At 50.4% G+C, this 26,106-nt stretch overlaps 1 protein-coding gene across 2 annotated transcripts in view; it reads left to right on the top strand.

The window, feature by feature from the left end:
* LOC138764496 (zinc finger protein 687-like) overlaps positions 1-26,106 on the top strand; it is a 46,485-nt gene that overhangs the window by 6,308 nt on the left and 14,071 nt on the right. The window contains exons 2-5 of one of the 2 annotated variants that reach the window (XM_069940529.1): positions 2,762-2,864; positions 9,636-11,665; positions 20,943-21,121; positions 24,422-24,598. In XM_069940529.1, coding sequence (XP_069796630.1) covers positions 9,656-11,665; positions 20,943-21,121; positions 24,422-24,598 — 2,366 coding nt within the window. In that variant the 5' untranslated portion in view covers positions 2,762-2,864; positions 9,636-9,655. The remainder of the gene's footprint in view (positions 1-2,761; positions 2,865-9,635; positions 11,666-20,942; positions 21,122-24,421; positions 24,599-26,106) is intronic. The other variant, XM_069940530.1, reaches the window with a different exon arrangement.

Here is a 26,106-nt window from a genome sequence, read left to right as displayed (position 1 = left end):
AATATATTTAAGATAAGATTGGGTAGATTTTTACATAGTCTGGGAATTAAGGGATATGGAGAAAAGGCAGGTCAGTGGAGATGAGCCCTTCATCAAATCAGACATGATCTCAATGAATGGTGGACCAGGCTTGATGGGCCAGATGGCCAACTCCTGCTTCTATTTCTTATGTAGGCCATTTGGCCTGTCAGGTCCACTCCACTATTTAATCATGAACTGTTCCATTCTCTCACTCAACCCCAATCCCCTGCCTTCACCCCATAACCCTTGATATCCTGGATATTCAGATACCTATCGATCTCTGTCTTACATACATCATTTGTGCCAGGAGCTCTTCTCATGTTTATTCTTGCAAGGAATATTCACTCAATTTGGAGGGGGAAAAAAATAGTGGGGGCAGTTTCTGACAGGACGGATGAACTGCGGGTGGAGCAGTTTGTGAAGGGGCAGGTGAACTGCGGGTGGAGCGGTTTGTGACGGAGCGGGTGAACTGCGGGTGGAGTGGTTTGTGATGGAGCGGGTGAACTGCGGGTGGTGTGGTTTGTGATGGGGCAGGTGAACTGCGGGTGGAGCAGTTGTTTTTAATCCCTGTTTTGATCTTTATTTCCTGATATCAGTTGCTTCTCATGTAGGGAGTTTGTAGGATCTCCCCAGTTTTTCTCCCTCGTTAGTGGACTAATTACCCCCCCCTCCCCCTCCCCAGTGTGGGCGAGTGGAAGGAGGTTTGGGGCTGGTTCAAGAGCATGTGAGAAAGAATGTTATGGTGGGTTCTAGTCGCCTCATTACGGGAAGGATGTGGAAGCTATGGAGAAGGTGCAGAGGAAGGAGATTTACCAGGATGATGTTTGGATTTGAGAAAGCATCTTATGAGGCAAGGTGAGCAGAGGTGGGACTTTTCTCTTTGGAGCGAAGAAAGATGAGAGTTGACTTAATTGAGGTCTGAAAGAATATGAGAGGCATCGGCAGGGTGGACGGCCAGCACCATTTTCCCAAGAATATGAGAGGCATCGGCAGGGTGGACGGCCAGTGCCTTTTTCCCAAGAATATGAGAGGCATGGGCAGGGTGGACGGTCTGTGCCTTTTTCCCAAGAATATGAGAGGCATGGGCAGGGTGGACGGCCAGTGCCTTTTTTCAAGAATATGAGAGGCATGGGCAGGGTGGACGGCCAGCACCTTTTTCCCAAGAATATGAGAGGCATGGGCAGTGGGGACAGCCAGCACCTTTTTCCCTAGATGATAGTAGCAAATAGCAGAGGACATCGACTTAAGGTGAGGGGAGGAATCTTTGGGGGTGATGTCAGGGGTAAGTTTTATTTAAGCACAGAGAGTGCTTGGAATGCATCGCCGGGAGTGGTGCTGGGACAAATGGGACAAGACTCTTGGACACCTTGATGCAAGTAAAATGGAGGGTTCTCGGTGTGAGATAGGGAAGGTGTAGATTGTTGAGTAGGTGTACATCGGTCGGCCCAATATTGTGGGCTGAAGGGGCTGTTTTGTTCTATGTAATAGGTGGCAAGGGAGTAGTTAGTGGGATTGGGCTGAGAATCCTTTCTGATATTACAGCCACCCATTATGTAAGGAAATGTAATATGAATCTGGATTTACTGTCATGAAATGTGTTGTTTTGCAACAGCTTTAGACTGCAAATATTGCTATAAATTACATTTCAAAAAATAAATAAAGCTGCAAGAATTTAGGTAGTGTCTATGGTTCATTGTCCATTCAGAAATCTAATGGCGGAGGGGACGAAGCTGTCCTTGTGCTTTTGGGTGCTCGTCTTCAGGCTCCTGGGCCTTCTTCCTGATGGTAACAGGACCTGGGTGGTGGGGCCCTTGAGGATAGAGGCTGTTTTCTTCAGACAACACCTCTTGTAGACGTCCTTGATGGAGTGGAGTGATGCTCGTGATGGTGCTGGCCTAATGAACGCTAGCCTTTTCCTGTCCTTAGCATTGGCATCCAAGTCAAAATGCACCTGTAGAAATTTGCAAGAGTCTTTAGTGGCGTGCCAATCTCCTCAAACTCCTCACTGGTGAGCCTTCTATGTGATTGCGTTGAGATGGAGGCCCCAGGACAGAGCTTCAAAGCATTTGAAGTTCTTGACTGCTGTTCCCTCTAAGCTGTGCGCATGAACACACATTGTGCAACCAGCGCACAAAGGAAATTAAATGTGCGCACACAGAAGGTTAGTCACCTAAATGAATGCAGTAATGAATAATTATATTTATTGAAAGTAATTTCTTAGTTAACAGTTTCTGTTAACTAGCTAGTCAGTTCAACAAGTAGTTAATCATACTTGCATTATATTAAAACCTGCCAGTACAGTTTTATTAGCCACGAGAGAGGGGCTGTGCTAAAATGATCTTGGAACAATTTCAAGTTTACATTTGCACAAGCATTCAGTGCACACATACTTTTGTCACAGGGGAAAAAAAAAATTGCACAACGTAAGATTTTTACGCACACTGACTGACTTAAAAATTAGAGGAAACATTGTTCTTGACCCTATCCAATGCTGGCCCCTCGAGGAGAAATGGTTCATGTTCTCCTGATTTCCACAATATGGGATCTTTCCGTAGAATCTTGTGGTTGACCACCTCTCCGTGGCCATGGTGCTGCACTCGTGAAGCATCCTGGGGTTGGGAAACTGTGATTGAACTGCACAGAATGGTTTGTGTGTTTGTCACGGGGGAGATGGTTGGCAGGGCAATGGCAGCTTGTGTTTCTCTTTAATTGCCCTGACATTGGCTCCATCATTTTCCAGGCTCAGCTGTGGTAGAATTCAGTGGCGTGTAACCCATGGACCAGAGAGAGTCTTGTTCCTTTCCTGCTTCCTGCACCATCCACTCTCTGGAGTTTTCCTACAGGTATTCTCATTGTTACTGTGTGCGTTTGCTCTTGGTTTATCTCTAAAACCCCAAAGAGGCCTTCAAGGTTACGAGTAGGGGGTCTACCATCCTTATTAAGTATCCTCTATATTTTGGGGCATGGCAGGGCTTGAGGTGCGTCAAAGTTTGTAAAAGTAAGTGATCCGATTTTGTAGAAGAAGGGGAATGGGGCTGAATGAAAAGTTCTTGCACAGTACGTCCCTGTGTGAGCTCTTGGAGCTCCAAGTGTAATATCTATTAAGCATTCAACAAATTCAAGTTTATTATCATCTGACTGCACATATACAACCTGGCAAAACAGTATTTCTCTGGCCCATGGTACATGCATGCAAGCGCACACAAGCCATCATAATCACATATACACGTAAAGATACAATTTTAAACAATTGTATAACTATTTTGGAATTATTTACGGTTTTGAGATACATTCTTCTGTCCTCTTATCATTATCTAATTCACACCTTTTCTGCAGCACCTAATATTCCATCTGGGCACTCCAACCGGATGGCATTAACGTCGGCTTCTCTGGTTTCTGTGAGACCCCTCCCCTTTCTCCCTCTTATCCCATCCCTTTGTCTCCTTCCTCCAGCAATCCCCACCCTTCTCCCTCCATCCACAGAGCTATTCCCCCCTCCCCCATTTGCTGTTGAGCCTTCCCTCCCTTATCCTATGATCTCTTGCCTGTGGGCTTGTGCTCCTACCCCCACCCAAACCATTTTATTCCGGGACCTGCCTACATTTTGCTCATACCTTGATGAAGGGCTCGAGCCCGAAACGTTGGTTATGTCTCTTTATCTTTACTATATAAAGTATACTGTCTGACCCACTGAGTTTCTGCACCATTGTTTTTATTAATACCTTTGCCTGTTGGTCTGTTCTCCCCCTGCCATTCTTCCCTTTTCACCAGTCTTACTTGTACCTTGAGGGAGGGCTCAGGCCCGAGACATCGGTAGTAGATCTTTACCTCCTGTTGAGATTGTGTTTTTACTATAATCACAGCATCTGCAGAATTCCTGGATGCATGATGCTATTCATCGATCTCTCATCCTGTGGGATGAAGCTATTTTCCAGCCTGGCAGTGCTGATTTTCATGCTCCTGTACTACCTCCTTGAGTCAAAGATGCTGTGTGTGGATGGAAAGGGTCTTTGATAATTCTTTGAGCTCAATTTAGCAATGGTCTTAGTAAATGCCGAATACAGAAGCAAGGGAGACCATGGTGTTCTCAGCCGGTTTGTTGATCTTCAGTATTGGTACAATCTTTTCTTTGGCTTGGCTTCGCGGACGAAGATTTATGGAGGGGGTAAAAAGTCCACGTCAGCTGCAGGCTCGTTTGTGGCTGACCAGTCCGATGCGGGACAGGCAGACACGATTGCAGCGGTTGCAAGGGAAAATGGGTTGGTTGGGGTTGGGTGTTGGGTTTTTCCTCCTTTGCCTTTTGTCAGTGAGGTGGGCTCTGCGGTCTTCTTCAAAGGAGGCTGCTGCCCGCCAAACTGTGAGGCGCCAAGATGCACGGTTTGAGGCGTTATCAGCCCACTGGCGGTGGTCAATGTGGCAGGCACCAAGAGATTTCTTTAGGCAGTCCTTGTACCTTTTCTTTGGTGCACCTCTGTCACGGTGGCCAGTGGAGAGCTCGCCATATAATACGTTCTTGGGAAGGCGATGGTCCTCCATTCTGGAGACGTGACCCATCCAGCGCAGCTGGATCTTCAGCAGCGTGGACTCGATGCTGTCGACCTCTGCCATCTCGAGTACCTCGACGTTAGGGGTGTGAGCGCTCCAATGGATGTTGAGGATGGAGCGGAGACAACGCTGGTGGAAGCGTTCTAGGAGCCGTAGGTGGTGCCGGTAGAGGACCCATGATTCGGAGCCGAACAGGAGTGTGGGTATGACAACGGCTCTGTATACGCTTATCTTTGTGAGGTTTTTCAGTTGGTTGTTTTTCCAGACTCTTTTGTGTAGTCTTCCAAAGGCGCTATTTGCCTTGGCGAGTCTGTTGTCTATCTCATTGTCGATCCTTGCATCTGATGAAATGGTGCAGCCGAGATAGGTAAACTGGTTGACCGTTTTGAGTTTTGTGTGCCCGATGGAGATGTGGGGGGGCTGGTAGTCATGGTGGGGAGCTGGCTGATGGAGGACCTCAGTTTTCTTCAGGCTGACTTCCAGGCCAAACATTTTGGCAGTTTCCGCAAAGCAGGACGTCAAGCGCTGAAGAGCTGGCTCTGAATGGGCAACTAAAGCGGCATCATCTGCAAAGAGTAGTTCACGGACAAGTTTCTCTTGTGTCTTGGTGTGAGCTTGCAGGCGCCTCGGATTGAAGAGACTGCCATCCGTGCGGTACCGGATGTAAACAGCGTCTTCATTGTTGGGGTCTTTCATGGCTTGGTTCAGCATCATGCTGAAGAAGATTGAAAAGAGGGTTGGTGCGAGAACACAGCCTTGCTTCACGCCATTGTTAATGGAGAAGGGTTCAGAGAGCTCATTGCTGTATCGAACCCGACCTTGTTGGTTTTCGTGCAGTTGGATAATCATGTTGAGGAACTTTGGGGGACATCCGATGCGCTCTAGTATTTGCCAAAGCCCTTTCCTGCTCACGGTGTCGAAGGCTTTGGTGAGGTCAACAAAGGTGATGTAGAGTCCTTTGTTTTGTTCTCTACACTTTTCTTGGAGCTGTCTGAGGGCAAAGACCATGTCAGTGGTTCCTCTGTTAGCGCGAAAGCCGCACTGTGATTCTGGGAGAATATTCTCAGCGACACTAGGTATTATTTTAAAGGCTCTTGAACAGGGACATGGATGCAAGGTAGGGTAGGGTTTGTTGGTTGTCTGAATAGGGCACGCAAAAATCATTGAGGACCCCTTCCACTCTGCGAGAGGGTGCCAAGCTTTCTGGTTGTAACAGGTTTGGATCTCAGCTCAGGTTGTCAATGGTTTGGTCTGAAGGCTGTGGCTGCAGGAGTGCTAAAGGCAAAACCAAGGACCCTCGTAAACTCTGGGGGGGTGGGGGGCTCTCTTTTGCCGTTAATTATAACGGGCACTGGTCAATTTTTCTGATGGCGAATCTTTATCTGCCTTACAGTTGACTGAAGGAAATTTTGTGTAATATTACATTTTCTGTTTTGTTACATGACAATAGAAGAATCTTGTGTGAAAAGAGAGTGTTAATTGGACCAGGACAAATGCAAACAGCCTTCTCCCTCTGCATTTGCCTTCAAAGAATCATGAGTGTTCTTGGACAGAATGGCTCCAGCCTGATCCTGGTCTTGGAATAGTCCCTTGAAGGCAGGCTGAGCTTGGAACAGCTGCAGCATCCATGGATAACATAATGTCCCGGCCTCTGTGCCATGACCAGTTAGAAAAGTAATTCTGGACTGATTCGGGTGAACGCAGCCATCCCAACCTTGGGCTGGTAGGTGCTGTTCAGCGAAATAATGTTTGTTAGTTTGTCACAAGGCTCTCGTTGCTTGGCTGAGAATTCTCTGTTTGAACATTCAGCCCGTTGAGCCTGCACTGCCATTCATTGAAATCATGCCTTTTCCTCGTATCCCTTAATTCCCTGACTATGTAAAATTCTACCCAACTTTGTCTTAAATATATTTACTGAGGTCACCTCCACTACTTCAATGGGCAGTGAATTCCACAGATTCCCCTCCCTCTGTGAAAACCAGTTCCTCCACCCTAAATCTACTACCCTGAATCTTGAGGCTGTGTTCCCTAGTTATGATCTCCAAAGGGGACAACTTGCCTATCTCTATCTTATCTATGCCTTCAATAATTTTAAGATCCCCTCTCATTCTTCTGAATTCCAGTGAGTTCTCCTCATAGGTCAACCCCTTCATCTCTGGAATTAGCCTGGTGAACCTCCTCTGCTCTGCCTCCAAAGCCAGTCCATCCTTCCTCAGTAAAGAGACCAGAACTGCACGCAGTTCTCCAGATACGGCCTCACCAGGACCTTGTACAGTTGCAACATCACCTCCCTGCTCCTAAATTCAATCCCTTCAGCAATGACGGCCAACATTCCATTTGCCTTCTTCATAACCTGCTGCACCTGCAAACCAACCTTTTGTGACTCATGCCCAAGCCCTCCCAAGTCCTTCTGTATGGCAGCTTGCCATTTAAATAATATTCTGATCTTCCATTTTTCCTTCCAAAGAGGATAACCTCACATTTACCAATATTGGCTTTAACCGACATTAGTCTTCTGGGCCATCTGTTAACAGCGCCAGCGACCAGGGTTCGAATCCTGCACTGTCTGTAAGGAGTTTGTACGTTCTCCCCGTGTCTGCATGGGTTTTCCTCCGGGTGCTCTGGTTTCCTCCCCCTGTTCAAAACGTACCAGGGGTTGTAGGTTAATTGGGTGTAATTGGGCGGCACAGGCTCATGGGTCAATAAAAAGGCCTGTGACTGTGTGTATGACTAAATTTTAAAAAGAAAGTAAACCTTTAAGACAGTGCTTGGATGTACTCCCAAAGCCTCAGTGAGATGAAATCAACCTTTGCAGATATATCTGCCTCCTCCGCACCTCCATCCAGGGGACCATAAACAGACCTTCTAGCTGAGCTAGAATGGGTACAGGCCCATCACTCCATGTGTCTGGGAATTGAAATGATGGCCCCTAGGGATCCCTACTCTTATGGAGACAGACCTGAGGTGCTCAACAAAGTGATCTCCCAGTCCGCATTCTGTCTCACTGGCGTAGCGATCACGATGGGAGTAGCAGATGAACCCACAGATGTTGCAACACCAGCTGAGTTCCTCCAGTATTTACTGTGTCTTCACTACAATCATAGAGTCTGAAGACTTCTGTGTTTCACTCTCCTGTTTCTAGCAGTGCCCTCGGTGCTGCATGGTTGGAAGGGTGGAGCTGCAACAAGCCTTCTCACACACTGTGGACCCCTTCCACCCTGCTCGCAGCATCTTTCAGCTGTTGGGAAAGAGATCCAGGAGGATCAGAACCAGCACCATCAGGCTGAGGAGCAGCTTCTTCCCACGGGCTGTGAGAATGCTGAACAACCAAAGCAACTGCTCACATTGGCCAACTGAGGCTCTTATACTAACAAAACTATATTTATATATTTGTGTACTGTATATGAATGCTTGACCTGCGTACATATTGTATGGGTGTGTGTCTGCGTGTTTTGCACCGAGGTCCAGAGAACATTGTTTCGTTGGGTTGTACTTGTGCCAACAGATGACAATAAACTTAACTAAAACAGGGCAGGACTTGCACGGTGTAGAATAGAGAGACAAAGGTAGCAAATTGCCTGAAAGGAGTGGCTCGGGTGAGCAATCAGATGACGGTAAACTTGACTTGTGTTGGTTGCCACAACATCAAGGGCTGTCATGTTCTATGTTCAGAGTAATACTTCTCACCGCACTCCGTGTAGCATAGAACATTACAGCACTGAAACAGGACCTTCAGTGCTTATAGTCCATGCCAAACTATTCCTAGTCCCACGATCTACACCCCAATCATAGCACTCCATACCCCTCAAATCCATGTACCTGCCCAAATTCTTTTTAAAAATTAAAACTGAGCCCACATTCACCACATTAGCTGGCAGCTTGTTCCATACTCCCACCACTCTTTCTGTGTTCCCCCCCAATGTTCCCTCGAAACCTTTCCCCTTTCACCCTTAACCTACGTCCCCTGGTTTGTATCTCATCTACCCTCAATGGAATTAGCCTATCTACGTTTACTCTGACTATTCCCCCTCATCGTTTTAAATACCTCCCCTCATTCTTCTACACTCCAGGGAATAAAGTCCTCACCTATTTAACCTTTACCTGTAATTCAATTCCTGAAATCCGGGCAGCATCCTGGTCAATCTTCTTGGCATTCTGTCAACCTTATTGATATCTTTCCTGTAGTTAGTTTACCAAAACTGCACAAAATGCTCCAAATTTGGCCTCCCCGCTTTCTTGTGCAATTTTACCATAACATCCCACCTCATTTTATCAATAGTTTGATTTATGGAGGTTCTCTTCAACCCTATCCACCTGTGACACCACTTTCAAGGAATTAGGTATCTGTAATCCCAGATCCCTCTGATCTACCACACTCCTCAACGCTCTACCATTTACCGTGTACGTCCTTTCTTGGTTTCTCCTTCCAAAATGCAACTCCTCACGCTTGTCTGCGTTAAATTCCATCTGCTATTTTTCAGCTCATTTCTCCTGCTGGACACTGTCCACAACATCTCCAGTCTTTGTGTCATCTGCAAACTTGCTGATCCAATTTACCACATTTATCATCCAGATCATTGATGTAGATGACAAACAACAATGGTCCCTGAGGCACACCACTAGTCCCAGGCCTCCAATCTGAGAAGCAATCATCTACTACCATTCAATGGCTTCTCCTATGCAGCCAGTGTTGAATCCAGTTGACTACCTCACCATGAATACCTAGCGTCTGATCCTTTCTGACTAAACTCCCATGTGGGGCCTTGTCAAAGGCCATGTAGACAACATCCACAGCCATTCCTTCATCCAATTTCCTGGTAACCTCCTTGAAAAACTACCAAGCACAAAGCCATGTGGATGATCCCATCTCGAGATCCTCCTGCCAGCACGCTCTTCCTCAATGATAAAATTTGTGGACCAGGGTACAGGATGGGAAGATGGGACGTCCTACCCAGTGAATGAGCCCCTCGTCCCTAGCTGACTGGAACCACATTACCGGTGGGTGGGGCAGCACAACATGTAAAATGCGCTGGTGATGCCCATCATCATTCATTTCCTTCCCCCTGCAGGTTTCACTAGTCTTCCTACGATGGGCGACATGACAACTCCTGACTTTGATGACCTGTTGGCAGCTTTTGACATCCCTGACCTGGATCCAAAGGACACCATGGACTCGGGCCAGGAGGACCCCGCTTTGAAACAGGCGGCTGCCATGGCCGGCAGCAAGACCCCGGCTGGCCAGCTTACAGAGGCTCCAGCGGAAGAGCCAGTGGTCAGTGTGATTGTCAAGAACAGTCTCAGCCCCAAGAAGGGCGATCCCATCACCATCCCTGCACACAACCAGGATGCCTGCCACTTCGATGCCAGCCCTATGCACAATGGCTTTGAGGTCGCCTCGGTACCAAGGTCACCGAAGCCAGCATCGCCCACTTCTGATTGTGGTGGCTGGTCGGGTGGCCAGGGGAAGATTGGTGCGGCCCACCTTGGGGATGAGGCCTCGGGGCTCCCAACCTTGAGTCCAGCAGGCAAGCTGGATTCAGAGAACGTTGCCGAGACCGAGGTGCAGTCTGAAGGGGTAAAGGATGACTGCTTCTCCCCATGCCCCACCCTCTTCCCCATCCCTCGAGACTCCGAAGCCCCCAAGCCCAGTGAGGGAGCCTTCGAGAAGTCAGCGGCCGAGTATCTCGGATTCGCGGCAGAGGGTAGAAAGCAAAGTGGGCAAGCCAGGTCCTCAGAGGAGGAGAAGTCATCAGATGTGGAGTCCGAAGAGCTAGAGCCGGAAAGCAGCCCACTCCGGGAGGACGGAGGGGCCAGCACTGAGCCCACCTCCTCTCCTGTCCCCGTCTCCCCTGACCTTTGGCCAGCTCCCACTGCTGACTCGAACTCCACCGTGCCAGCATCTCCCGAGAAGTCAGCCCAGCCAGCCACCGCTGAGGTCTTCCCATCCCCGCCAATCCTTGGCAGGCCCATAAAGAGGGAACCCGAGAGCCCCTGCAGTGTCACAAGCAATGACGGGGATGACAGCAGCAGCAAGGAGGAGTCGTCTTCCACCAGCTCTTCCCGGCCGCTGAAGGTGCGGATCAAGACCATAAAGACTTCCAGCGGGGGAATTATGCGGACAGTGACCAGGGTGCCATCTGACTCAGAGCCACGGTGTGACAGCGGAGCCCCCAACCAGGAGGATGAGCAGATGGAGGAGGGCAGGAAGGGCCTGCAGGCTGCCTCCCTGGAGGAGACCTCGACTCCCCCCCTGCCACCCAAGCAGGATGGGCCTGAGATCATCAGTCTTCAGCTGGGCAATGGCGCCATGGTTAAGGGGACAGTACTCCCCACCTCCACCTTTCATAATGCCAGCACAGCCATGCTGATGGCAGCCAGCATCGCCCAGAAGGCCACCCAGGCACCCGGCTCAGCCAAGGGCGTCTCCAAGAATGTCCACCTAGCAAGCCTCAACCTAGTGCCCCAGACCCCATCCAAATCCCCAGCGCCTGCCGTTGCTACTAAGCCAGGCAGCAGCTCCCCAGCGCAGCCCAAGAGCGCCCAGGCGGCTAACGGTGCTTCCACCCACAGCCAGACCCCACTGGTGAAGGCCTTTCACAAGCTGCTGAATGGTAAGAATCCCCTCCCCACCTACAGGCCCAATCTCAACCCGCCAGCCGACAGTTGCCTGGCACTGCCGCCCAGCGGCTACCGGTGCCTGGAGTGCGGCGACGCCTTCGCCCTCGAGAGGAGCCTTGCACGGCACTACGACCGTCGCAGCATGAGGATTGACGTGACCTGCAACCACTGCGCCAAGCGGGTGGTCTTCTTCAACCGCTGCAGCCTGATGCTGCATGCCCGGGAGCACAAGGACAAGGGGCTGGTCATGCAGTGCTCTAACCTGGTGATGAAGCCCATTGCCCTGGACCAGATGGTGGGGCAGCCCGATGTGGCCACCAGCAGGAGCGGGTCAGGCGAGCAGCCAGCAATGCCCCTGTACACCGACCCGGCCATAATTGAGTGCGACAACCACACCTGCAGCGAGTGCAGCCGGCAGTTCCCTGATCGAGTTGCACTGGCCAGCCACTTCCAACTGGCGAGCTCCGCATCAGCCACCCAGGTAACAAGACGTGGGGAGTTGGGCTTCTCCCCTTCTTCACTCCCCTTCCCCAACACCCCTCTGGGACATTCATTCTTCCGACCCCTCCGGGATGTTAATTCTTTCAGCCACCCCCTCCCCCCCAACTCCTCCACAAACCCAGGCCTACCGTGTCCAAAATCAGCCCCGCTGCCCACTCAGCCTCTGTCACTTAGGGGGTTGCTGCCCACCTGAGGCTGCTTTGGTACTGATTTGGTGATTGTCCCTGTGCCCCACATCTTGACGGTGATGTGGAGGTGCAGCACAGCGATAGATATAAGAGCTACCTGCTTGTGGGCTCCACAAGAACCAGATGTGTCCCAGATCTGTCACTGATAATCCAGCCCCCCCTTTCTGCCCAGTTCCCACTGCACTGTGACACTGGTTCATTAATCCAGGTTCACCTCTCTGCCCCGTTCCCACTGCACCGTGACACTGGTTCGTTGAACTAGATCCCATCTCCAACCCAATCCCACCGCACCGTGAAACTGGTTCGTTAACCCAGATCCCCTCTCTGCCCCGTTCCCACCGCTCCGTGAAACTGGTTCATTAATCCAGGTTCCCCTCTCTGCCCCGTTCCCACCGCACTGTGACACTGGTTCATTAATCCAGATCCTTTCTCTGCCCCATTCCCATCGCACCGTGACACTGGTTCGTTAATCCAGATCCCCTCTCTGACTTGATCCCACCGCTGTGAGACACTGGTTCGTTAATCCAGACACCCTCTTTGCCCCGTTCCCACTGCACCGTGAAACTGGTTCGTTAATCCAGATACCCCTCTCTGCCCCGTTCCCACCGCACCGTGACACTGGTTCGTTAATCAAGATCTCCTCTCTACCCCATTCCCACCGCACTGTGACAGTCGTTCGTTAATCCAGATCCCCTCTTTGCCCCGTTCCCACTGCACCGTGAAACTGGTTCGTAAATCCAGATACCCCTCTCTGCCCCGTTCCCACCGCACCGTGACACTGGTTCGTTAATCAAGATCTCCTCTCTACCCCATTCCCACCGCACTGTGACAGTCGTTCGTTAATCCAGATCCCCTCTTTGCCCCGTTCCCACCGCACTATGACACTGGTTCGTAAATCCAGATCCCCTCTCTACCCTGTTCCCACTGCACAGTGACGCTGGTCCATTAATCCAGATCTCCTCTCTGCCCCATCCCACCACACTGTAACATTGGTTCATTAATCCAGCTGACTTCTCTGCCCCGTTCCCACTGCACCATGACACTTGTTCGTTAATCCAGATCCCCTCTCTGCCCCATTCCCAGCACACTGTAACATTGGTTCATTAATCCAGCTGACTTCTCTGCCCCGTTCCCACTGCACCATGACACTTGTTCGTTAATCCAGATCCCCTCTCTGCCCCATTCCCAGCACACTGTAACATTGGTTCATTATTCCAGCTGCCCTCTCTGCCCCAATCCTACCACTCTGAGACACTGGTTCATTACTCCAGGTTCCCCTCTCTGCCCCGTTACCATCGCACCGTGACACTGGTTCGTTAATCAAGATCTCCTCTCTGCCCCGTTCCCATTGCACTGTGACACTGGTTCGTTAATCTAGATCTCCTCTCTGCCCTGTTCCCACTGCACAGTGACGCTGGTCCATTAATCCAGATCTCCTCTCTGCCCCATCCCACCACACTGTGACACTAGTTCATTAATCCAGCTGACTTCTCTGCCCCGTTCCCAATGCACCGTGAAACTGGTTCGTTAACCCAGATCCCCTCTCTGCCCCGTTTCCACCGCACCGTAAAACTGGTTCATTAATCCAGGTTCCCCTCTCTGCCCCATTCCCACCGCACCATGAAACTGGTTCATAAATCCAGATCCCCTCTCTGCCCCGTTCCCACCGCACCGTAAAACTGGTTCATTAATCCAGGTTCCCCTCTCTGCCCCGTTCCCACCGCACCATGAAACTGGTTCATAAATCCAGATACCCCTCTCTGCCCCGTTCCCACCGCACTGTGACACTGGTTCATTAATCCAGATCCTCTCTCTGCCCCATTCCCATCGCACCGTGACACTGCTTCGTTAATCCAGATCCCCTCTCTGCACCAAACCCACCGCTCTGAGATACTGGTTCGTTAATCCAGAACCCCTCTCTGTCCCATTCCCACCTCACTGTGGCACTGGTTTGTTAATCCAGATCCCCTCTCTGCCCTGTTCCCACTGCACCATAAAACTGGTTCACAAATCCAGATTCCCCTCTCTGCCCCGTTCCCACCGCACTGTGACACTGGTTCATTCATCCAGATCCTCTCTCTGCCCCATTCCCATCGCACCGTGACACTGGTTCGTTAATCCAGATCCCCTCTCTGCCCCATTCCCAGCGCACTGTAGCACTGGTTCATTAATCCAGATCTCCTCTCTACCCCATCCCACCACACTGTGACACTGGTTCGTTAACCCAGATCCCCTCTTTGCCCCGTTCCCACCGCACCGTAAAACTGGTTCATTAATCCAGATTCCCCTCTCTGCCCCATCCCACCACACTGTGACACTAGTTCATTAATCCAGCTGACTTCTCTGCCCCGTTCCCAATGCACCGTGAAACTGGTTCGTTAATCCAGATCCCCTCTCTGCAGCAATCCCACCGCTCTGAGATACTGGTTCGTTAATCCAGACCCCCTCTCTGTCCCATTCCCACCTCACTGTGGCATTGGTTTGTTTTTTTTTTGTTTTTTTTTTTTAATTTTTTATTTTTCACACCGTAAATCACATTAGCCATGATATACACTTTTTCTTTTGGCATTGGTTTGTTAATCCAGATCCCCTCTCTGCCCTGTTCCCACTGCACCATGAAACTGGTTCATAAATCCAGATTCCCCTCTCTGCCCCGTTCCCACCGTACTGTGACACTGGTTCATTCATCCAGATCCTCTCTCTGCCCCATCCCACCACACTGTGACACTGGTTTGTTAATCCAGATCCCCTCTCTGCCCCGTTCCCACCACACTGTGACACTAGTTCATTAATCCAGCTGACTTCTCTGCCCCGTTCCCAATGCACCGTGAAACTGGTTCGTTAACCCAGATCCCCTCTCTGCCCCGTTCCCACCGCACCGTAAAACTGGTTCATTAATCCAGGTTCCCCTCTCTGCCCCATTCCCATCGCACCGTGACACTGCTTCGTTAATCCAGATCCCCTCTCTGCAGCAATCCCACCGCTCTGAGATACTGGTTCGTTAATCCAGACCCCCTCTCTATCCCATTCCCACCTCACTGTGGCATTGGTTTGTTTTTTTTTGTTTTTTTTTTTAATTTTTTATTTTTCACACCGTAAATCACATTAGCCATGATATACACTTTTTCTTTTGGCATTGGTTTGTTAATCCAGATCCCCTCTCTGCCCTGTTCCCACTGCACCATGAAACTGGTTCATAAATCCAGATTCCCCTCTCTGCCCCGTTCCCACCGCACTGTGACACTGGTTCATTCATCCAGATCCTCTCTCTGCCCCATCCCACCACACTGTGACACTGGTTTGTTAATCCAGATCCCCTCTCTGCCCCGTTCCCACCACACTGTGACACTAGTTCATTAATCCAGCTGACTTCTCTGCCCCGTTCCCACCGCACCGTGAAACTGGTTCATAAATCCAGATTCCCCTCTCTGCCCCGTTCCCATCGCACCGTGACACTGGTTCGTTAATCCAGATCCCCTCTCTAACCCGATCCCACTGCACTGAGACACAGGTTCGTTAATCCACATCCCCTCTCTGCACCAATCCCACCACTCTGAGATACTGGTTCGTTAATCCAGGCCCCCTCTCTGTCCCATTCCCACCTCACTGTGGCACTGGTTTGTTAATCCAGATCCCCTCTCTGCCCCATTCCCAGCGCACTGTAACACTGGTTCATTAATCCAGCTGCTCTCTCTGCCCAGTTTCCACTGCACCGTGACACTGGTTCGTTAATCCAGATCCCCCCTCTGCCCCGTTCCCACCTCACTGTGACACTGGTTCGTTAATCCAGATCTCCTCTCTACCCCATCCCACCACACTGTGACACTGGTTCGTTAATCCACATCCCCTCTCTGCCCACTTCCACTGCTCTGAGACACTAGTTCATTAATCCAGCTGCCCTCTCTGCCCCGTTCCCACCGCACCGTGAAACTGGTTCGTTAACCCAGGTTCCCCTCTCTGCCCTGTTCCCACTGCACCATGTAACTGGTTCATTAATCCAGATCCCCTCTCTGCCCCGTTCCCACCACACTGTGACACTAGTTCATTAATCCAGCTGACTTCTCTGCCCCGTTCCCACCGCACCGTGAAACTGGTTCATAAATCCAGATTCCCCTCTCTGCCCCGTTCCCATCGCACCGTGACACTGGTTCGTTAATCCAGATCCCCTCTCTAACCCGATCCCACTGCACTGAGACACAGGTTCGTTAATCCACATCCCCTCTCTGCACCAATCCCACCACTCTGAGATACTGGTTCGTTAATCCAGGCCCCCTCTCTGTCCCATTCCCACCTCACTGTGGCACTGGTTTGTTAATCCAGATCCCCTCTCTGCCCCATTCCCAGCGCACTGTAACACTGGTTCATTAATCCAGCTGCTCTCTCTGCCCAGTTTCCACTGCACCGTGACACTGGTTCGTTAATCCAGATCCCCCCTCTGCCCCGTTCCCACCTCACTGTGACACTGGTTCGTTAATCCAGATCTCCTCTCTACCCCATCCCACCACACTGTGACACTGGTTCGTTAATCCACATCCCCTCTCTGCCCACTTCCACTGCTCTGAGACACTAGTTCATTAATCCAGCTGCCCTCTCTGCCCCGTTCCCACCGCACCGTGAAACTGGTTCGTTAACCCAGGTTCCCCTCTCTGCCCTGTTCCCACTGCACCATGTAACTGGTTCATTAATCCAGATCCCCTCTCTGCCCCGTTCCCATCGCACTGTGACAGTCGTTCGTTAATCCAGATCCCCTCTTTGCCCCGTTCCCACTGCACCGTGAAACTGGTTCGTTAATCCAGATACCCCTCTCTGCCCCGTTCCCACCGCACCGTGACACTGGTTCGTTAATCAAGATCTCCTCTCTACCCCATTCCCACCGCACTGTGACAGTCGTTCGTTAATCCAGATCCCCTCTTTGCCCCGTTCCCACCGCACTATGACACTGGTTCGTAAATCCAGATATCCTCTCTACCCTGTTCCCACTGCACAGTGACGCTGGTCCATTAATCCAGATCTCCTCTCTGCCCCATCCCACCACACTGTGACACTAGTTCATTAATCCAGCTGACTTCTCTGCCCCGTTCCCAATGCACCGTGAAACTGGTTCATAAATCCAGATTCCCCTCTCTGCCCCGTTCCCACCGCACTGTGACACTGGTTCATTCATCCAGATCCTCTCTCTGCCCCATTGCCATCGCACCGTGACACTGGTTCGTTAATCCAGATCCCCTCTCTTACCCGATCCCACCGCACTGAGACACTAGTTCGTTAATCCACATCCCCTCTCTGCACCAATCCCACCGCTCTGAGATACTGGTTCGTTAATCCAGGCCCCCTCTCTGTCCCATTCCCACCTCACTGTGGCACTGGTTTGTTAATCCAGATCCCCTCTCTGCCCCATTCCCAGCGCACTGTAACACTGGTTCATTAATCCAGCTGCTCTCTCTGCCCAGTTTCCACTGCACTGTGACACTGGTTCGTTAATCCAGGCCGCCTCTCTGTCCCATTCCCACCTCACTGTGACACTGGTTCGTTAACCCAGATCCCCTCTCTGTCCCATTCCCACCTCACTGTGGCACTGGTTTGTTAATCCAGATCCCCTCTCTGCCCCACTTCCACCGCTCTGAGACACTGGTTCGTTAATCCAGATCCCCTCTCTGACCCGTTCCCCACACTGTGACACTAGTTCCTTAATCTAGATCTCCTCTCTGCCCCGTTCCCACCGCACTGTGAAACTGGTTCGTTAACCCAGATCCCCTCTCTGCCCCGTTCCCACCACACCGTGAAACTGGTGGTTAATTAATCCAGGTTCCCCTCTCTGCCCCGTTCCCACTGCACCGTGAAACTTGTTCATAAATCCAGATTCCCCTCTCTGCCCCGTTCCCACCTCACTGTGACACTAGTTCTTTAATCTAGATCTCCTCTCTGACCCATTCCCACCGCACAGTAAAACTGGTTCATAAATCCAGATTCCCCTCTCTGCCCCGTTTCCACCGCACCGTGACACTGGTTCGTTAATCAAGATCTCCTCTCTGCCCTGTTCCCACTGCAGGTGACACTTGTTCGTTAATCCAGATCCCCTCTCTGCCCCATTCGCAGCACACTGTAACACTGGTTCATTAATCCAGCTGCTTTCTCTGCCCCGTTCCCACTGCACCGTAAAACTGGTTCATTAATCCAGGTTCCCCTCTCTGCCCCGTTCCCACCGCACCATGAAACTGGTTCATTAATCCAGGCCCCCTCTCTGTCCCATTCCCACCTCACTGTGGCACTGGTTTGTTAATCCAGATCCTGTCTCTGCCCCGTTCCCACCGCACTGTGACACTGGTTCGTTAATCCAGATCCTCTCTCTGCCCCATTCCCATCGCACCGTGACACTGGTTCATTAATCCAGATCCCCTCTCTAACCCGATCCCACCGCACTGAGACACAGGTTCGTTAATCCACATCCCCTCTCTGCACCAATCCCACCGCTGTGAGATTCTGGTTCATTAATCCAGACCCCCTCTCTGTCCCATTCCCACCACACTGTGACATTGGTTCATTAATCCAGATCCTCTCTCTGCCCCATTCCCACCGCACCGTGAAACTGGTTCGTTAACCCAGATTCCCTTCTCTGCCCCGTTCCCACCGCACCGTGAAACTTGTTCATTAATTCAGATCCCCTCTCTGCCCCGTTCTCACCTCACAGTGACACTAGTTCTTTAATCGAGATCCCCTCTCTGCCCCATTCCCACCGCACAATGACACTGGTTCGTTTATCCAGATCCCCTCTCTGTCCTGTTCCCACTGCACTGTGACACTGGTTCATTAATCCAGATCTCCTCTCTGCCCCATTCCCCGCACTGTGACAGTGGTTCGTTAATCCAGATCCCCTCTCTGCCCCGTTCCCACCGCACCGTGACACTGGTTCATTAATCCAGCTCCTCTCTCTACCCCATTCCCATTGCACTCTGACACTGGTTTGTTAATCCAGATCTCCTCTCTGCCCCATCCCACCACACTGTGATACTAGTTCATTAATCTAGATCTCCTCTCTTCCCCATCCCACCACACTGTGACACTGGCTTGTTAATCCATGATCATTCAATACCTGTCATTCTAATCCCCTGTGCTTGTTTCTGAATTGAATTTAACCCATCTTCCCCATGCACCCACTTTTACTGTGTATTTTCTTGAAATAGTTGTATTTTGGGGACTTTTTTTCTGGGTCAAATTTGGGGGGTGGGGTGTTATTTTTTTTTAATACACAGGCCATTATTTTGACTGCAGTAAGTACCTAAGTTATTCAAGGTGTTGGGAGCTCAGATGGCTGCAAATGGGTGGTGAATCTACATTTGAGGCATCGGGAGCCCAGGTGGACGGGTGGCCGTGGTGTGGATTTGCTGTTGGGGCATCAGGAGCTTGATGGGCAGACAGCCAGGGCAAGGATCCTACAATTGGGGTGTCGGGAGCTCCAATGGGCTGGTGGGTGGGGCAAGAATCGGCAGTCAGAGCATTGTGAGCTTGGATGGGTAGGTGGCCGGGGCAAGAATCCATGGTTGGAGCATCGAGAGCTCGGCTGGGCAACAGCTGAGGCGAGAATCCGCAGTTAGGGCATCAGACAGGCGGCCAAGGCGCCAGTTCACGGTCAATGCATTGGAATGTCCAGTGGGTGGGCAGCCAGTGCGAGGATGTGCATTTTGGGGCATCAGGAGCTCAGATGGGCAGGCAGCCAGGGCAAGGATCCTACGATTGGGGTGTTGGGAGCTCCAGTGGGCTGGTGGGTGAGGCAAGAATCGGCAGTCAGAGCATTGGGAGCTTGGATGGTAGGTGGCCGGGGCAAGAATCCATGGTTGGAGCATCGGGAGCACGGCTGGGCAACAGCTGAGGCGAGAATCCGCAGTTAGGGCATCAGACAGGCGGCCAAGGCGCCAGTTCACGGTCAATGCATTGGAATGTCCAGTGGGTGGGCAGCCAGTGCGAGGATGTGCATTTTGGGGCATCAGGAGCTCAGATGGGCAGGCAGCCAGGGCAAGGATCCTACGATTGGGGTGTTGGGAGCTCCAGTGGGCTGGTGGGTGAGGCAAGAATCGGCAGTCAGAGCATTGGGAGCTTGGATGGTAGGTGGCCGGGGCAAGAATCCATGGTTGGAGCATCGGGAGCACGGCTGGGCAACAGCTGAGGCGAGAATCCGCAGTTAGGGCATCAGACAGGCGGCCAAGGCGCCAGTTCACGGTCAACGCATTGGAATGTCCAGTGAGTGGGCAGCCAGTGCGAGGATGTGCATTTTGGGGCATCAGGAGCTCAGATGGGCATGCAGCCAGGGCAAGGATCCTACGATTGGGGTGTCGGGAGCTCCAATGGGCTGGTGGGTGGGGCAAGAATCGGCAGTCAGAGCATTGGGAGCTTGGATGGGTAGGCGGCCGGGGCAAGAATCCATGGTTGGAGCATCGGGAGCTCGGCTGGGCAACAGCTGAGGCGAGAATCCGCAGTTAGGGCATCAGACAGGCGGCCAAGGCGCCAGTTCACGGTCAATGCATTGGAATGTCCAGTGGGTGCGCAGCCAGTGCGAGGATGTGCATTTTGGGGCATCAGGAGCTCAGATGGGCAGGCAGCCAGGGCCAGGATCCACGATTGGGGAGTCGGGAGCTTGGATGGGCGGGCGGCCGGGTCGAGGGTCCATGGTCAAGTAAGTCTCATTGGCAGCTCGGTTGAGCAGCCAAGTCAGGGCCAAAAATAGGGCAATTTATAGGGGAGGGGGAGTTCACATGGGAACTATTATTAAATGAGTAGATATCGTATTCACTGCCCTCATCTGATGTTACACTCCTCTGGGGTTACCCTTTTCCCTCAGTGCACTGTGGTGCAGTCTGATGTATGATCATTTCTCTCACTATGTCTCACCAGTCCCTCTCTTCCAACCCCTCGCACCTCAGCCTATATCTCTGCTGTGATTTGGACAATTTCTCCTGTCTTCAGCGCACATGGTATCCCTCATGATCGCTCCATCGGATGGGCCGATTCCTGGTCTGTGACTGCAGGGAGGATTCAACCTCTGCTAATATCAGGTCGCTCTCCATCCCCGTGCAGGTGTGTCAGCTCTGCCAGATGTCGCTGCCAAACAAGTGCAGCTACTTTGCCCACTACCGGCTTCACAAGAACAAGTCACCGTACATCTGCCCAGAGTGCGGAGGGGTGTGCCGGGCAGCACACATTCAGGGACACGTGAAAGACGTCTGCTTCCATTTCACTCGCAAGGTCGGATACAAGTAGGTGACTGTGAACTTGCATGATGAGAAGTAAACTTGCATGTTGCGGTGGTGGTGACGAACGCAAATGCAACACCGGCGTTCACTTCAAGAGGAAGAGAGGACAAGAGCAGGGATGTGATGTTGAGGCTTTATAAGGCATTGGTGAGACCGACCTTGGAGAATTGGGAGCAGTTTTTGGCTCCTCATTGAAGAAAGGATGTGCTGACATTGAGGAGGGTTCAAAAGACATTCATTAGGATGATTCCAGGAATGAAAGGGTTATCTTATGAAGAGTACTGACAACGTTTGGCCTGTACTCGTTGAAATTTAGGAGAATGAAGAGGATCTCATTGAAATATTTCGAATGTTGAATAGCATGGACAGATAGATGGAGAAAGATTGCTTCCCGTGGTGGGAGAATCTAGGACAAGAGGGAACAACTTCAGGCTTGAAGGGCGTCCACTTAGAACAGAAATGCTCAGGAATTTCTTCTGCCTGAGGGTGGTGAATCTGTGGAATTTATTGCCACAGGTGGTTGTGGAGGTAAAGTCATTGAATGTATTAAAAGCAGAGATTGATAGATTCTTGATTAGCCAGGGCATCAGAGGTTTATGGGGAGAAGGCTGTGGGAAATGGATCAGCTCATGATTGAATGGCGGGACAGACTAGATGGGCTGAATAGCCTATTTTTCTCCTATGTCTTGTGGAAGGATGTGAAGACTTTAGAAAGGGAGCAGAAGAGATTTCACTGGATCTTGCCTGGATTTGAGGGCATGGGTTAACAGGACAAATTTGAGTTGTTTATTCTGGAGCACTGGATACTTGGGGAAGACTTCATTGAAGGTGATAAAGTTCTGATAAGCACAGATAAGGTTGGCAGTCAAAATCCTTTTCCCAGGATAAAAATATCAAATTCAAGAGGACGTGTATTTAAGGTGAGATGGTAAGTTTAACATTTCTTTTTTTACACAAACACCAACACCGACCAACTCAAAGATGTGTGCTTAGTCCACTACTCTACTTGCTCCACACCCATAAATTTTAGGTGTGGTTGGGCAAAATTCTAATTCAATCTCCAGAAACAAACAGCAATGAGGAAGCGAACAGGAGGGAGATAGATCAGCTGGTAGTGGTGTCACAACAACAACCTTGCACTCAGCGTTAACAAAACTAAGGAGATGATTGTGAACTTCAGGAGAAGCATTGGAGAGGATCAAGATCTTCAAATTCCTGGGTGTCAATATTTCCAAGGATCTGTCCTTGTCAATGCAATCATGAAGAAGGCTCGCCAGCAGCTGTACCTAGTGATGAGTTCGAGGAGATTCGGTGGGTCACTGAAGACTCTCGGAAACTTCTACAGGTTTACCGTGGAGAGCATTCTGGCTAGTTGCATCACTGCCTGGTACAGAGGTACCAACACTCAGAACAAGAAAAATCTCCAGAGCGTAGTTAACTCGGCCTGCGACATCACAGGCACCAGACTTCACTCCATCGATGACATCTACAAGAGGCGTTGTTTTAAGAGAGCAGCTTCTCTCCTCAAGGACCACCACCACCCAGGCCATGCCCTTTTCATTCTGCTACCATCAGTAAGAGGTACAGTAGCCTGAGGATGAGCACCCAGCTGCTTCTTCCCCCCCACTGTCAGATTCCTGAATGATCAATGAACCCCAGACACTGCCTCACTTTGTCTTTTTCTTTTTCTTGCACTATTTTTATTTATTTTGGAAGTTGGTTTATCTAAATGTTTGCCCTGTGACGCTGCCTCTAAACATTAAATTTCATGACATGTTCATGACAATAAATTCTGGTTCTAGTGCCTGGACCAGGCTGCCAAGAGTCGTGGCCACATAAATGTGCAGTGAATGGAGGGGTACGGAGCACGTCAGAATTAGATTTATGTCATGAACTTGTGTCATGAAAATTTGTTGTTTTGTAACAGCAGTATTGTGCCATGTAGGTGCAAAAGTAACTATAAATTATATTTCATCAATTCACAATTTAAAAATAAATAATTAGTTCACAAAACGAGAAGAGGTGAGGCAGCGTCTGGTTCATTGTCCATTCAGAAACATGATGGCGGAGGTGAAGAAGCTGTTCTTGTACCATTGGGTGCTCGTCTTCTGGCTCCTGTACCTTCTTCCTGATGGTAGCAGTGAGAAGAGGGCACGGCCTGGGGGGTGGGGGCCCTGAGAATAAAGGCTGCTTTTTTGAGACGCTGCTTCTTGTAGATGTCCTCGATGGGGTGAAGACTGGTGCCTGTGATGACACTGGCTGAGTGGCCTTTTCCTGTCCTGTGCATTGGCCCCTTCATACCAGACAGTGATGCAACCAGACAGAATGCTTTCCGCGGCCCACCAGTAGAAATTTATAAACTCTTCAGTCTCCACATGAAGTGTAGCCGCTGGCAGGCCTTCCTCGTGATTGCCTCGACACTGAGGCCCCAGGACAGATATTCAGAGATGCTGACACCCAGGAATCTGAAATTCTTTCCACTGCTGACCCCTTGATGAGGATTGGTTCGTGTTCTCCCGGTTTTGCCTCTGTGCAGTCCACAATCAGTTCCTTAGTTTTGCTAACCTTGAGTGCAAGGTCATTGTGTAGCCAGAAGAAATTTAACTGAATATGTCAACCTGTTCCTCTGATGTTCTGCTCTTGAGCACCTTTGGGGAGCATTCCTGAAAGATCACCTAGCTGAAATATTGATTTTCGTTCTCGCTCTACAAATGCTGACTGATTTGCAGAATGTTTCCAGCAGGCGTTCTTTGAATCTGAGACACTGATTTTCTCTCTCCACAGAAGCTGACTGACTTGCCGGGTACTCTCGGTCCTCTTATCCCTCTCCCTTGTCTGTGTCCGCTAACTTTGATAACTGCTGATTGAGGGGGCATACTCTGCACATCCAGGAAAATCTGTCCTGTCCCTTGTATTATACCCCTCAGGAATGTTGCAATGGCCTGGACGGTCCTGTGATGTGCACTGAGACAACCCAGGCAAGCGCACACACAAACAGACCATCACACCAGTGCACCCACACACTCACCTCAACACACACATTCTCTCACACTCACCCCAGCGCACTCTCACACACTCATTCCAGCACACTCGCACACATTCTTTCCCGCACGCTCGCCCCAGCGCACTTGCGCGCATGCCCGCGCTTGCCCCTCAAACCTGCTCTTGCACTCGCCCAGCGCGCTCGCACACACAGCCTGAACTGCCAGTTCGAGCCCTGTGTTTTTGAAGTGTGTCCAGTGTAACATCCTGGGTGAGGGTTAAAAATGCACGCAGACCTGTGTTTCTCCCCTTCCCTTAAAGGTGCCCCCAGTGTGGAGTGGTGTACGGATTGATCACCTCTATCAAGTCCCACATCCAGGACATGCACTGTGAGGCTTTCCACAAGTGCCCGATATGCCCGATGGCTTTCAAGTCTGCCCCGAGTGCCCACTCGCACATCTACACCCAGCACCCCGGTGTCAGCAACCAGCAGGCCAAGTAAGTCACAGCGGGGTACGGCTCGGTCCTAAAGGAAGGGGGAATGGTGAGGGCGAGGGAGCTCAGCAAGGGAGGAACATTTAGAGGAGACATCACAGGTAGGTTGGACACAGAGTTGTGGGTGCCTGGAATGTATTACCAGGGGTGGTGGTGAACATTTAGATTTATTCAGATTTATAATCGAAGGTAAAGGTTCCATTATTGTCATGTAATACTACGTTTAGAATGCAAGTGAAATTCTTTAACTTTGTCTACCGTAAGGAAGTCAGAGATTCACCACTTTGTCAAACATCTGTCACAGAAATGAGGTTACAAGGCCAGTGCTCTAACCACTGAGCTATAGGAGTACATACATGGATTCGTATACAATCCTGAGATTCTTTTTCCTGCAGGCCAGGGAGGATTGCCACTTATTGGTGGTGCAAAAATGTATACATTTAAACAATTTTTTTTTAAATGTAAGCAAACCGCGCAATATCAAGGGAAAAAAAAATCAGTAAAGTGCACGAGGGTTTTTAAACAAGTCCCTGATTGAGTTTGTTGTTGAGGAGTCTGATGGTGGAGGGGGAGCAGCTGTTCCTGAACCTGGTGGGTGCGAATCTTGTGGCCCCGAGACCTCTTTCCTGATGGCAGCAGCGAGAACAGAGCGTGTGCTGGGTGGTGCAGATCCATGATGATTGCTGCTGCTCTCCGACCGCCGTGTTCCCCATAGATGTTCTCGATGGGGGTGGGGGGGGGGGTTTCTGTGATGTTCCGGTCTGTGTCCGCTACCTTTGGCAGGGATTAATGCTTCACTGTGATGCAGTCGGTGTGCACACTTTCCACCACACCCCTGTAGAAATTTGCCAGAGTTTCCGATTTCAAGGCTAACCTCTGCAAATTAAAGGAAGTAGAGATGTTGACGTGCTTTCTTCATGGCGCCATTTACGTGTTGGATCCAGGAAAGACCCTCTGAGATAGTGATTCTCAAAAACTTAAATTTGCTCCCCCTCTCCACCTCTGATCAATGGATAGGCAGGAACATCAAGGAAAGAAAAATAGAGGGTTATGAGGTAGGGAGGGTTTGGGTTTTTTTAATGGTACAGCATTGTTGGCCAAAGGTACTGTGGTGTAATGTTCTAAGCTAAGGAGGGCAGTTTTGGCAGGAGAGAGAGAGAGAGAGATAAATTCGCTGGGGTTCTTGTCCTCAGATGCAGGGGTGGGTGTGGAGGGGACCAGATGATGTCAAGATGGATCGGGTGTGAATTTCCTGAGTGCATCAAGAGCTAAGCTCATGGTAGAACCATCAACACCTCAGGAAAGCAGAGGAGCAAAATACAGTAAAACCCATTATCTGGCACCTATGGGGATTGGTAGATGCAGAATAAGTGCATTTTGTTTGTGATTTACTCATCCAATGCCTAACTAATACACCTGCATTAAGAATAACCTTTAAAAGACAAAAATACTGTACTTACACTGATCAAACTTCACTCACATAAATATATAAACCTTAAAGCATTGTACTT

Source organism: Narcine bancroftii, chromosome 5, assembly GCF_036971445.1.
Source record: "Narcine bancroftii isolate sNarBan1 chromosome 5, sNarBan1.hap1, whole genome shotgun sequence".
Classification (NCBI taxonomy): domain Eukaryota; kingdom Metazoa; phylum Chordata; class Chondrichthyes; order Torpediniformes; family Narcinidae; genus Narcine; species Narcine bancroftii.
The sequence above is the reverse complement of the archived record's forward strand: the minus strand, read 5'-3'. Positions and strand labels throughout refer to the sequence as shown.